Below are 12,564 nucleotides of genomic sequence, written 5' to 3'. Positions count from 1 at the left end.
TTGAGGGAAGTAAAGGGAGTGTGGGTGACTTGCCTGGTTGATGGCGCGCAGCACGTCGGGCGGCACGGGCGTGAGGCAGGGGTCCTCCTTGGTGAACTCCGCGTCAAAGTTGGCCGCCTCGCGCTTGCTCTTCTGTCACATACACCGCGTGTTACTATCTCTGACTATCTATCTATTGTACTCTACAGACATCTAAGTTTGGTGTAGGATTCTAATTACTCGTATCATCCAATTCGGTTGGTATTTGCATCTCCTAAAGAGGCAATGGATTGGAATGGATGAATAGCCTATGTGGTTTCAGACGACAAGGTTCTGGGTTTTAGTCCAGTCATGTCGAGCTATGACATATTAAGATTTAGTTATTAACTCTAGACCAAATTCTCGGTCTAGAGTTCGAAAATTGGTCAACATTAAGGTGTTGATCTAAATCATTAGCATATTTTGGTAGCGACTGTTTCAGATTAGTGTCCCCCACCAGGTGGACTGACGACAGCAAGCGAGTCGCAGACATTCGCTGGATGCGGGCGGCTCAGGATCGTGATGTTTGGAAGTCCCTACAAAAGGGATGGGATCCCCTATGTCCTGTAATGGATGTACATCGGCTGATATGATGACGATATTGCAGAATGGAACATTATAACTCTAAGCCAGCACATCGGAGTAGCATGGTACTGGTAATCCCTATACAGGAAGCCTGATGACGACGACGATAATAATCGTTATGATGTAGTGGTTTTTTTTAATTTTAAATTTTTTTTTTACTCACCACCTTGGGGCGGAAGGGCGGGCGCAGGCGGCGCTGCGCCAGCGCGTCCCACTCCACGTCGCGGAAGAAGGCGTGCGCGCGGATGCCGGCGGCGCCGCCCGCCACGCCCAGCCGCCGCGACGGGTTCTTGCTCATGAACCCTGCCGACACGACGTCACACTCGCTCATTTACTGCAGCCTGGGTGCAACTGGCTGGGATCTTTACGTCCGAAATTTATCAGTGACTGAAGTATTCGGTTAGAGGGTTTCCAGCGATGAACTACACATCCGAAACTTGAGCGCTAACTATGGATCTCATAAGGCTCAAAGTCACTCAGCAGGCAATCGAGTGAGCTATACTCGAAGCTTCTTCGCGTGATAGAATCAGAAATAAAAACATCCACAGAAGAACCAAAGTCTTATAGCGTGAGTGAGACGCGAAGCTGAAGTGATAATGGGCAGAACGCATAGCCTGATAGAGCCGATGGACGTCGGGGTCCCAAGGTGCTGGAATAGCGACCCCGCACCGTAAAGCGCAATGTCACTCTCCACTCGGTGGACCGACGAAATTAAACGGATTGCAGAAACCCACTAATTCTGGCTCGATACCGTGAATGATTGAACCGATGAAATTAACCGGAAAACGCACAGACCCGCATTACAGTAAGTTTACCATCACACTGCAAGACCTCGGGTAGTTTTCCATCCCTATGTCATTGACATCCCTAGGACTCGTACGAAGCGATTTGCTTCTTCATTTCTTTTATACATGGCTAGGGTATGGAACTCTCTCCCAAAGTCAGTATTTCCTAATTCTTACAACCTGGGCATATTTAAGATGAGAGTAAATAAGCATCTTGTAGACAAGTGCATTCCACCTTAGACCACATTTACACTTACCATCAAGTGAGGTCGTAGTTCAGAACGCGCATATTTCTTTCTAATATAATATCTTCAGCTTTATTATTTGTTTGTTTGTTTGTTTGCTTGAATGCGCTAATCTCAGGAATTTCAAGGCTGATTTGAAAAATTCTTTCAGTGTTAGATAGCCCCGTATTCATAAGGCAACAGGAACCACGCGGGTGAGACCGCGCGGCATCAGCTAGTTAACAGAAGTTTGACAGAAGTATATATAGAAGACCTTTGAGTATGGAGACGGCGTCCTTGGACAGCCACACGGGGTACAGCACGTCGTCGTGCAGGATGGACTCGAACAGGTCGTCCTCGTTGTCGGCCTCGAAGGGCGGCTGCCCCGCCAGCATCTCGTACAGCAGCACGCCCAGCGCCCACCAGTCCACCGACGGGCCGTACTCCAGCTCCTGCAGGATCTGGACAACAAACACTTATGTTGAAAAAAAAATAAAAGTGGACCCATTATCCTTCCCTGTCACACCCTATATATTTTTATTTAAAGATTCCAAAATGACATGACCAGTCATACTACAACACACAGTAGGAATCAGATAAATAAATTGTTTTGATATGAACAAGCCACTAGTTTGAAGAAAACTGAATATTTATGTAGAACCCAAATTTCTATGCTACATACTGTCAAACCCTTTGTACAAATCGAAATCACAAACAATGCTTAGTAACACTCTTAATGTGGTAACGAGTATAACTGTAATGTGGAAAATTCTTAATTAATGAGCATAATATGCTGCACGTAAGTTACAAAGTGTGTAATATAAATACTTACCTCTGGAGCAATGTAATCAGGAGTCCCACAGAAGGTCGTCGTAGTAGCACCGTCTGAAAAAGGATCCCGATTGCAATCATCTCTCATCAATATTGTCAAGTTGAAACACTACAAGAAAGTTCCCCCCCCTACTTATCATTTCAATGTCATCAGGCAACATGTCGAGGATCAACCAGTAATCTTTCCATCAACAGCCTCTCCAATCACACTACTTCATCATAGAACTTATACAGCAAGGTAAAATTTGGATTACAACAATCTGATTATACAAATTACAATGAATCTTCATTTCTGGAGCCTGTTAGTGGAAAAAGAACTAATTTTAGAATGGAATGGCACATCATTCATTCCAACATGCTTTTGAATTACATCTTAATAATAATAACAAAACTAATTAATTCATCATCATTATCATATTCATTTCATTCATCATCATCATTAGAAACGATGGACGTCTATTGCTGAACATCTTGCATGTAGTTCACACACCAGTCTCAGTCCACTAGCATCTAGTGGCTCCCAGCAACCCGCTTGATGTGTTTGGTGCACTTAGAAGGAAGGTCTTCTGCTGATGTCTTTATTCATCAGTCCTCATCAGATTCAATCACACAGAGATACTCCAAGCTCACTTAACATCTAATAATAATTAATCGTCATTTATAAAAGACAATGTAATCTCGGAAATATTATAAGCAGTATGGTTTTTGTGTCACAATTTTTAGAGGCAATCGAATCAAATTTTGTAAATCAAATTCGTCATTGTTAGCGTGGTGCCTAAGTGCACATTCCTTTTGCACCTCAATGTCAGCAATGAAATGTGTTCAGCAGCGACACGTACCGAGGATGCCCTCCTTGCACATGCCGAAGTCGGCCAGCTTGCAGTGGCCCTCGCTGTCCAGCAGGATGTTGTCCAGCTTGAGGTCGCGGTAGATGACGCCGTGCGAGTGCAGGAACTGCAGCGCCAGCGTCACCTCCGCCGCGTAGAACCTGCGGCGCGGCGACGCATTGTCGTCATGTAAGTAGCTCTTTACTGTAGCCGCACTTGTCAAGACGCCTATCTATATTATACTTCTTCCGCCCATAGACCTCCTGTCGCAAAATCCATCTTTATATATAAATGCGAAAAGTCATTCTCGAAATATCGAAAACTGTTTGACTTCCAAAGTACAATAGTTAGTAATACGTCCGTTAAGAACGGATTTTGCGAGAAAGTAGCCTATGGGCGGACGACGCTAAAGTATCGCTTGCTACTAAACCGTTTATTAGTGAGGTTTATATTTAGTAATATCTGAAAATAGTCATTAACTTTATAATTTTTTTAGACATTAATGTCCTTTTTTTGAATCACAAAAGATATTTGAAAATTTCCCTATAAAGAGGAGGAGGGCGGTCTCACTTGGTATGAAGGTCTGTTTAATGAATTACTACCGGATGCCCGTGACTTCGTCCGCATGAAATTACACATCTACAAGTTATAAATCTAGTACAATAACCTCCAATATCTACCAGCGAAAGTTCCGAAAGAGATCAGCCCGAACAGACGAAAATTTCAAATGCTAGCTCGATTGTGAATTAGTATCGTGTCAATAGCCATAAGAAAGACAGACTGAGTATAGGGCTAGTACCTGGCCCGCGGCTCGTCGAACTTGCGCGCGCGCTGTATCTGGAACATGAGGTCGCCGCCGTCCACGTACTCCATGACGAAGAACAGGCGCTCGGGCGTCTGGAAGGCGCAGTGCAGCGCCGTGAGGAAGGGGTGGCGCGCCGCCAGAGCCAGCACGCGCCGCTCCGTCAGCGTGCACTCCACGTCGTCGTCCTGGATGATGGCGTCCTTCTTCAGCACCTTCACCGCGTACACCTGCGCCGACCGACTCAGCTGATGCCACGTGACTCTAGTAATACCTCCAAGAGCCGATGGGATATGGGTATCGCAGTGTTGTTTTCTACCCCCACCAAATCCCAACCCCTGCTTAACGGTACAAGGTTTCTAATCTAGAATATATTACTATACACGTTCTGCAGCAAACATTGGTTGTAGAGATAAGACAATTCGGCTTACTTATTAAATCACTCATTTGGGGGATACAATTGTCGGTCGATCCCGTTTGGTTTCTCTTGCTTTGACAGATTATGTGGATGACATTAGACAGTCTAGGAGAATGAAGGAAACGAGCCCGAGCCCTAAATTTGCTGTAATCAACCCTAGAACACATTAGTTACAAAATGCAGCACTTACCTCATCAGTGCCCTTCTTCTCAGCCAACATGACCTTCCCAAAGGAGCCCTTGCCCAGCACCTTGATGAAGTGGAAGTCCTCCAACGACACCTTCATACCCTCCGCGCCGTCCCCCGCGCCGTCGGAACCTACAAACACCCGCGAGTTACACCCACACCACTACTCTACGCCATCCCTCACCAGTGTTAATGTCACCCAGACAATGGAGAGCACATCAACTTATACTGAAGCACAATTTGGCAAATCGTCGCTCATATGCAAACAAAAATATTGCAATATTTTAAAATACCTTTTTCAAAAAGTCTTAGTTAATATTTGAAATAAAAATTGGATGTGCTTTCCATGTATTAAACAACCATCTGAATAACACAGTAAATAGATTTAGCTTAAGCCATTATTTAAATAACTCATATTATATTTTAGTCTGCACAAATACTTCAAAATCGAAATATAAAAGCTAAAACCCAGCTTTTATTACCAAGTTATTTCATTTAAATTGGACCAAAAGTGTAATCCATAAGATAGATTTGTGGCTATTTTCACAATAGACTCTCACCAAGAATTAAACAATACCGCTCAATGTGAATGGCGCACAGAACATCGTTTGAAACTAAGTGGTTGTCGACTATAAAAGGTATGTTTTACGCGACTAAATAAAAAATAAAAACAAATTGACAACATGAACGCAGAGCTTCGATAAATTGATTACTATAGTCACGACAGCGTCCTACAGCAAACCACCCGTGTACTGAGAGTGAGTCCATTGTGAGCATAGTCGAAAACCTGCAATATCATCTATCAGATGGTTGTTTCTCATCACAAAATCAATGTAGAACCTTCATCGTACGACCCAAATATGTCCTGTAGCTCGTCCCACGCCGACCGCCACGGAGCCTGCTTGCCGACCATCGTGCCTACGTTCAGACAAACAGTTGTGCAACAGAGAACAATGGACAAACACAATACAACTTAACATAATAGGCGTGTGTTTGTTAGCGATATTTTATTAAATCGTTAACTCACTCAGTAGCTAAGTTGTGAAATATTTGAATCTTTAAAGCTCTCACCGTGATATAGATTAGCTCAGTAACCAGGTCTCAGAGTAAGGTAAAGTTGAGATCTTTTCTTTGTTACTAAAGCCAATTTACTAGTGATATGGCTTATTTAACGATCTAAATTTTTTGTTACAGTTAATTCATGCTATATAATATCATAAACGTGTTAATATAATTATAGATAATAGTGGGCTTAAACAAAACGCTCCAAGTGTTCAACTCGGTTTAAACTTTAAAGTTATTAATGGTAGTGATAATTATACCCTACACATAAAACATGCATGAACAAATGTTAGGAACCCCATCCTGTAATGAAGTAAACCGGAAACTAGAGAATTATTCAATGATTTATAATAATTAAACAATATCAGGTATTCTTTTTTAAAGTTACAGATTGGTATCATTGCTGTTAGATTGTGACTAAACAATTTTGTGCTTTCTGCGTAAAATCCTTGAAATAAATAGAACTTTGTAAAAATATTATAATTAGCAGTAACAAGAAGCTACAATAGTTATCATGCACGCTTTCAGTTATTTATCCCACAATTCAGAAACTCCGCCGTATCGCCAACAAACACATGGAAACAAACAAGCAACAAATAATAACAACAAAACAAGTCAAATAAGCAACACCCGCCACCGAAGCCCAAAGGACAAGACGTCAAAATGTTGGACCTTCGTATCTAGAGAATATGTCCTGGAGCTCCGCCCACTCCGACTCCCACTGCTGGGCCGCGCCACCTGACACACGCACTGCACTTTGACACGTCATGTCACGTCATACGGCGCGCGTCACGAAAGTTGACGACATCGAGTTATAAATTTTAATAATTATCTTTTTTTTTTGCGAGGGAATGTCGATAAAAATTTCGTGACTCTTAAATACCACGCTTATATGTATATGCTTTCTACGTCCGTCCTGTATTATGTTCAAAAATCCACGCATATGCACGCACGCACGCCCACCCGCACGCACGCACGCACGTACGCACGTACGCTCGCACGCACTCACGCACGCACACTATGTCACACTTGGTTAAATTCTCTCGCCTTCAATGTTTTCATACTGTTAATATTGCGTAAACGTAAATTTATATGGAACTGAAACAGTTGTGCAGTAGTGTCACTAGATAGCGCTGTTTCAATTCCTTAGAAATTCCGTTTACGTTAATGCGATCATGACAGTATCAAACAGCCACGAGAACTTAACAGAAAATAACCAATTACATTTTAGAATATATTAATTAGATATTCGATTGCAACTAACAAATAATAATGACGAAATTTGTACAGTCATTACTAAACTTATTGTTTCAACTTTCGTGGCACTCGCCGAGCGTGCTAAGAGAATGACGGGGGGATCACAAAAATATTATTGAAAATTGGTTAAAGGATGAAACACGCTGTGACTACGGCAAACTTTATTTGGTATAAAATGTAATTTATTAAAATTTTACAAATTTTAACTCTTTTTTTAAGCCAATTTATAAGCTAATGGCTTATTAAAACGGCATTTTTATAGCACTTTGTATAAACAAAACATCATCCAATAATAAAATTGGACAGTGGATGGTACACTCACCTTTATTCTCCAGCTTATCTGGATCTTTTCCATCTTCAGAGGCCAAGTCTGGAGGGCCTTCAAGTAGAGGTGTGTTCAGGTACTGGAATTGTAATGTGTTTGTGTAGATTAACTTATTCAAAATCAAAATCAAAATCAAAAAATTTCAATTCAATTGTAAAACTAAACCAGATCTTACACTTTTAACATAACACAGTATTTGGAAAAGATCTAAATGACGGTTAGAGATATGAATGTTTAATTTAATGCTTATCCTGACTTTCGTTTAAAATTTAAATGAGATGAATAAGTAATAATGCAATATTGAAAATTTTAGCACTATCAGATATATTTTATTAGTAAAGCTGATATCTTTTGAGTGGTCTCCTGCCTCCTGACACTGAGACAACTCAGGCCATCGAGATGACCTGAGAGACACACCTTGGAGGCGCGCGGCCTGGGGTTCTTGTCGGGCGAGATGCCCATCTCGTTGAGGATGGCCGCCATCGCCTTGGTGTTGATCCCGCAGTTGTTGGCCACGTTCTTCTGGCAGCGCTTGTGCACGTTCATCGAACACACTGCAACATATAACGTTTGTATCATACTGTATGACTATCTTAAGCGACGATTTCAAAATGTTCTTCTCTTTTGTCACTTTTATAGATAGTAGTATTTCAATTGCTCATGGCACTTGATTTTGGAGTGAAGCACAGTTACATCGAAGTGAAACCACTAAATATTAGTGTGCAAGTAACTTACATGGGGAACTTTCACAAAGGAGTCTCATCTGACTCACCAGATGTCAATATGAAACTAACAAACACCACACTCCTATTCCTATTCCTGTTCTCCCTGTCCTCCCATTCAGTGGGAGGGTGAGTCGCTCACCTTCGCACTGCAGGCCCTGCTTGATGAGGCCGTAGAGCAGCGAGCCGCAGTGGTCGCAGAACGTGAACCGCTTGTAGGAGTGCACCACGAACCGGTGCGGCACGTTCACGTTGAAGCGCTGCCCGCCCGACACGCCCACCGCCAGTTGCTGCGCGACACAACACTACGTCAACTCTTTCACAATCAGCCCGTTGATGCTTTTTGAAGTAAGAAAGTGACAAAACTCGAGGTCAAACTTATCTGACATTTATCAAAAGATGGTGAAATTGACCCTAAAGGCAATAACTGAGTATAAATATTACCTCCTCCTTCATGCCTGGACACTTAGTAACCACAGATGAATGACATCTCTTGTGTACCACGCAGGTGCAAACTGAAAACAACAGTAATGTTTATAATATCATCTTAAAATATTAATAAAATGTAAGAAGTGGTCACAATCATACCTTGACACTGGTAACCCTGTTTGCCGAGACCCCTGTAAATAAATTTTCAAAATGAGTATTTACAATTTAGAGAGTAGTAAAGGAACATTGAAACTTGGGCCATTTCATCTTCAAATTAAATATGATATACTTTTAATTAATTACAACTGTACATTGTCTGTAAGTAATCAAATCTTGCAAGTAAGATTTAATACACTTCCTGGTATCCCATTGAACTGAAATTTTGCACACATATGGATGAGTATATTACGTGACAATGCAACATTATGATGACATGCAGTTGATTAGATGATCTACCTAGAAGGTTACCCTAGCAATTCAGTAACTAAAGGGCAAAACCCCATTTCATGTGAACTGGGTTGAACTGTCTTAACACATACTTTGTGTTTAAATGGTATTGTGATGGTGCTGATATAAGAAGTCCATACTATGTGATAAGAAAGCCCTCCCCTCACTCACCAGATGAACTCCCTGCAGTGGCTGCAGAAGGTGGGCTGGCGCAGGAAGGTGGCCATGAACTTGTGCCCGTTGACCTGGTGCACGCGGCGCCGCAGCGCCCCGCGCCGCCGGTTGAAGCCCGCGCCCTCCTTGAACTCGCGCCCGCGCACTGCGCGCGTACTCGTGCCTCCGCTGCTCGCTGCATGCCATGGAACAAATGAGAATCATTATTGATAAATTATATAAATTAAATAATTATTTCTGGAACTATTTCTTAACTATCTAAAAAGATAAGTGAATGTATAATAATATAAAAAAATTTAAATCTTCAATTTTATTCATTTAAATTAAACACAATTTATGAAAGTTATTAATTAGGTTCTAAACTTACGTTGGGAATTCCATTTCAGATCTATTTTTAGATGCAATTTTCCTTGAGGTTCTAAATCCACCTAAAATAGAACATTACATTATATATAAAAATATTTAATAATTATTATGTCTTAACTCTCTCCTTTACCAGTGCAAAATGTAGTTTTGTTAGCAAAATAAACAACCCTGTATTTGATATTGTTATTTAACAGTCTTGAATCTGGGCATCTTTCTAAAATAGCATGTCTCTTGGCAGTACCTTTACTAGGGTGGAAACCAGGCACAGATAAATCTACCATCTAATCATGGTTCTGAGGCACTGTACAAATCAAATTTAATTGATTTCAGAAGAACTGTATTTCAAACCCAGGAGACCTGAGTCATAAAACAGCTCATATAAAACTGTGCCAGAGGATTTAAGGGAAAAATGTTGAACAAGAAACTATTTTTAATCATTCTTATTTCATGCCTACAATGAAAACCAAAAGGACTTTGTAAAATAGGGCAACAGGAAAATACTTTCACTGTTCTACATGTAACTGAAATGAATAAGGAAAAGCACAAATCATTGGGTCACGAGTCACTCCCTGATGCAAGACGCAAAATAGTTGAAATAACTTGCATGCTGTAAAATTATTGAGTCATTGTCACAGCAGTAACAAGGTTTTATAACTTGGCAGATAATAAAGTCCAAATAAGGTAAATTGAGTCAAGCCTGGACCTAATCAATACTTACTTCAGTGTATGTGCCTGAGAATATAAGTCAGTAAACTAGTTTTACATTTAATGGTTTTCTATTGAAAATATGCTTTTTAATATTTTTATAAAATGATAATGCAATGTAAAACATACTATTGTCAAACAGGTCAGCCAATATTAATATATCTGAAATATTAGTGTTAAGTGTTTCACCATTCTATTGCATGTAACCCAGATAGTGACAAATAAAAGTCATGGAAACATTATGGAATCAACACCTTTAATGAATTCTCTGGTTTCAAAATAAAACATGCTCATACATAAATTTTTTTAAATTGTATAGGTGAGTGCTGGGCTGGGCTGGCAGTTCTATGGCGAAAAGGTGAAGAGGGCACTAGATTGAAAAGTTCCTGAGCACACTCTCTGAAATAAATCCTGTAGTACACTGACAAACAGGCAACTTTTTGGGGATGCAACAATGATTGCTTTTGCAAATTTGCACCAGTTAGCTCCTCGTTAATAATATTGTATTACCTACAAACTCAATACTGTTGGTTATCAGCACAGGTGTATCCAGAAAGTAAGAGTAAGCTACAATGGACTCCACAGTAAAATAAATCAATTATTCCCTATTCCTCATGAACACAAAGTCATGTCAGCTTCTCTTTAAATGTACTCTGGGAAACTATACTAAATCTACTTCTTTAGAGATTGGTTTTATCAAACAAACAAGATAAATAACATCTTCAACTTCCCATACATACATACACACATACATACATTATATCTATTGAAGATAAGATGATATCTTATTTTCATTTTTAATCTACCGTAAAAGAGGCATATAGTGAAAAGTATCAAATCAAATTATTTTAAGTAAAATAGGATTGACAAGGGGTTCAATAACCCTTTCTGAAGAGATATCATAAAAGTGTGTGCATATTCTATTATTCAATCTAGAAAATTTGAAATAGATTTATGTAAATTTTGGCATTTAAACTATAGAACAATATTGCTATACAAATTATTACTGTGGACAAACTTATCCAAATAGCACAAATTCTATGAGGGTAAAGTTGTTTTCAAGTTTATTTATTATAGAGTTTACTCACCCAAAAGTCTGTGGCATCTTTGTCTCTGTGCATGAGGTCCTCAAATGGAATAGTACAATTGGCTACAAAGTCGTCCGGTGGTATGGCAGCATCGTGAAATACAGTGAATCCCAGGCTGAAAACAGTGAGAGGTAAGCTTTATATTTCAACACTATCAATAAAAGAATTTTTTGTTGTCTAGTTTCTCACATTTAATTAAGTTTTGGCATAAATAGGTTCAGAATAAAATAATATACTAAAACTTGAATATGGATGATTAATAATCACCACAATAAGCAAATATGTGTTACATACTTTGAATTATCATTTATGTTTTGTTGAGATATTTTTTTGTGTTAATTTATATTTTTCTATTATAACATATGAACAGAACATATGTAAATTTAAAACAGATCTTTCTAATATGTAACTTTATTGTTGTACAATGTACATAGTCATTGACTGTTACTTTGTATTGGAGATTTACAAAATGCCCCTATAAGCTATACAGTATCCCTGAGAGACAAACATCAGTCGCAAGGCCTACATACGTAACACAACATACTTACTTGGTAGCATTCTGAACCTCATGTATAAATGTCTCATTCCACACAGGGTCAAATGTCTTGGGCTTGGTGTTGGACCGGTCTAGATGGTGCTCGTCGGCGTCGATCGACACGTACGGGTCTATGGGCTGGTTGTCTGCAAGGATAACGCGTATTTACAAATAATACCAACACCCATTTTCGTAAACATGGGATGCTGTTTCTGTGCGCGATTATTGTTTAAGCGCTGAACCGATACAATATTTTCGGTTTGATTATACGTACAGCAGGGTTCGTTTTAGTGTCTAATGTGCGTTCGGGACTCACCTGGTTTCCCGAAGGTCATGTTGTGCCGTTTCTGAAAGTCGGTCGGCCTGAGGCCCGTCGCCTCGCACACCTTGACGCGCACCGTCCCGCTGAACATGGCGCCTCCGGCCAACGAGCCCTAACACCGAGACCGCGCCGCCACACTATCACTTGCACTTTTAAATACAAATAAAATCATTGAAGATGCTTCATAATTGAAAGGGAAATAGAGACTTGACAGCGACGAGATCGGCCATGGATGGATTTATTTCCTCTATGGTCGCCAGAATTCCTATTGGATGGATTACTAAAAAAATATAGAGTTTTGTTTTTGGTAAAGTTCAGGAATTTAATTGTACCTACATAATCTTTTCAAGGTTTCCAAAAATCTATAAATCATTCATCATCTATAGTATTCCACATTAATAATTATCAAAAATCAAGAGTGACGTCTTTTCCTATGCTTTATCCTTGTATCCTGAA

General features: G+C 40.0%; 1 protein-coding gene across 5 annotated transcripts in view; it reads right to left on the bottom strand.

Moving 5' to 3' along the window:
• LOC112049364 (protein kinase C) overlaps nt 1–12,511 on the bottom strand; it is a 28,211-nt gene extending 15,700 nt beyond the window's left edge. For 2 of the 5 annotated variants that reach the window (XR_008251951.1, XM_024087221.2), the window contains exons 1-19: nt 12,103–12,511; nt 11,800–11,932; nt 11,252–11,366; nt 9,460–9,520; nt 9,090–9,267; nt 8,631–8,662; nt 8,487–8,557; nt 8,185–8,332; nt 7,738–7,874; nt 7,318–7,399; nt 6,411–6,476; nt 5,517–5,594; nt 4,681–4,808; nt 4,070–4,302; nt 3,283–3,431; nt 2,445–2,497; nt 1,887–2,073; nt 767–906; nt 34–132 (exon numbers count right to left, since the gene is read on the bottom strand). Coding sequence is in view for 4 of the 5 variants with exons in the window: in XM_024087221.2 (XP_023942989.1) it covers nt 34–132; nt 767–906; nt 1,887–2,073; nt 2,445–2,497; nt 3,283–3,431; nt 4,070–4,302; nt 4,681–4,808; nt 5,517–5,594; nt 6,411–6,476; nt 7,318–7,399; nt 7,738–7,874; nt 8,185–8,332; nt 8,487–8,557; nt 8,631–8,662; nt 9,090–9,267; nt 9,460–9,520; nt 11,252–11,366; nt 11,800–11,932; nt 12,103–12,199 (2,187 nt within the window). In the remaining variant the exon portion in view is untranslated. The remainder of the gene's footprint in view (nt 1–33; nt 133–766; nt 907–1,886; nt 2,074–2,444; nt 2,498–3,282; nt 3,432–4,069; nt 4,303–4,680; nt 4,809–5,516; nt 5,595–6,410; nt 6,477–7,317; nt 7,400–7,737; nt 7,875–8,184; nt 8,333–8,486; nt 8,558–8,630; nt 8,663–9,089; nt 9,268–9,459; nt 9,521–11,251; nt 11,367–11,799; nt 11,933–12,102) is intronic. The other 3 variants (XM_052888212.1, XM_052888213.1, XM_052888214.1) reach the window with 3 other exon arrangements.
• Nucleotides 12,512–12,564: the final 53 nt, after the last annotated feature.

This window comes from Bicyclus anynana, chromosome 21 (assembly GCF_947172395.1).
Source record: "Bicyclus anynana chromosome 21, ilBicAnyn1.1, whole genome shotgun sequence".
Lineage (NCBI taxonomy): Eukaryota > Metazoa > Arthropoda > Insecta > Lepidoptera > Nymphalidae > Bicyclus > Bicyclus anynana.
Note: the sequence above shows the minus strand (reverse complement) of the source record. Positions and strands in the feature narration are given on the sequence as shown.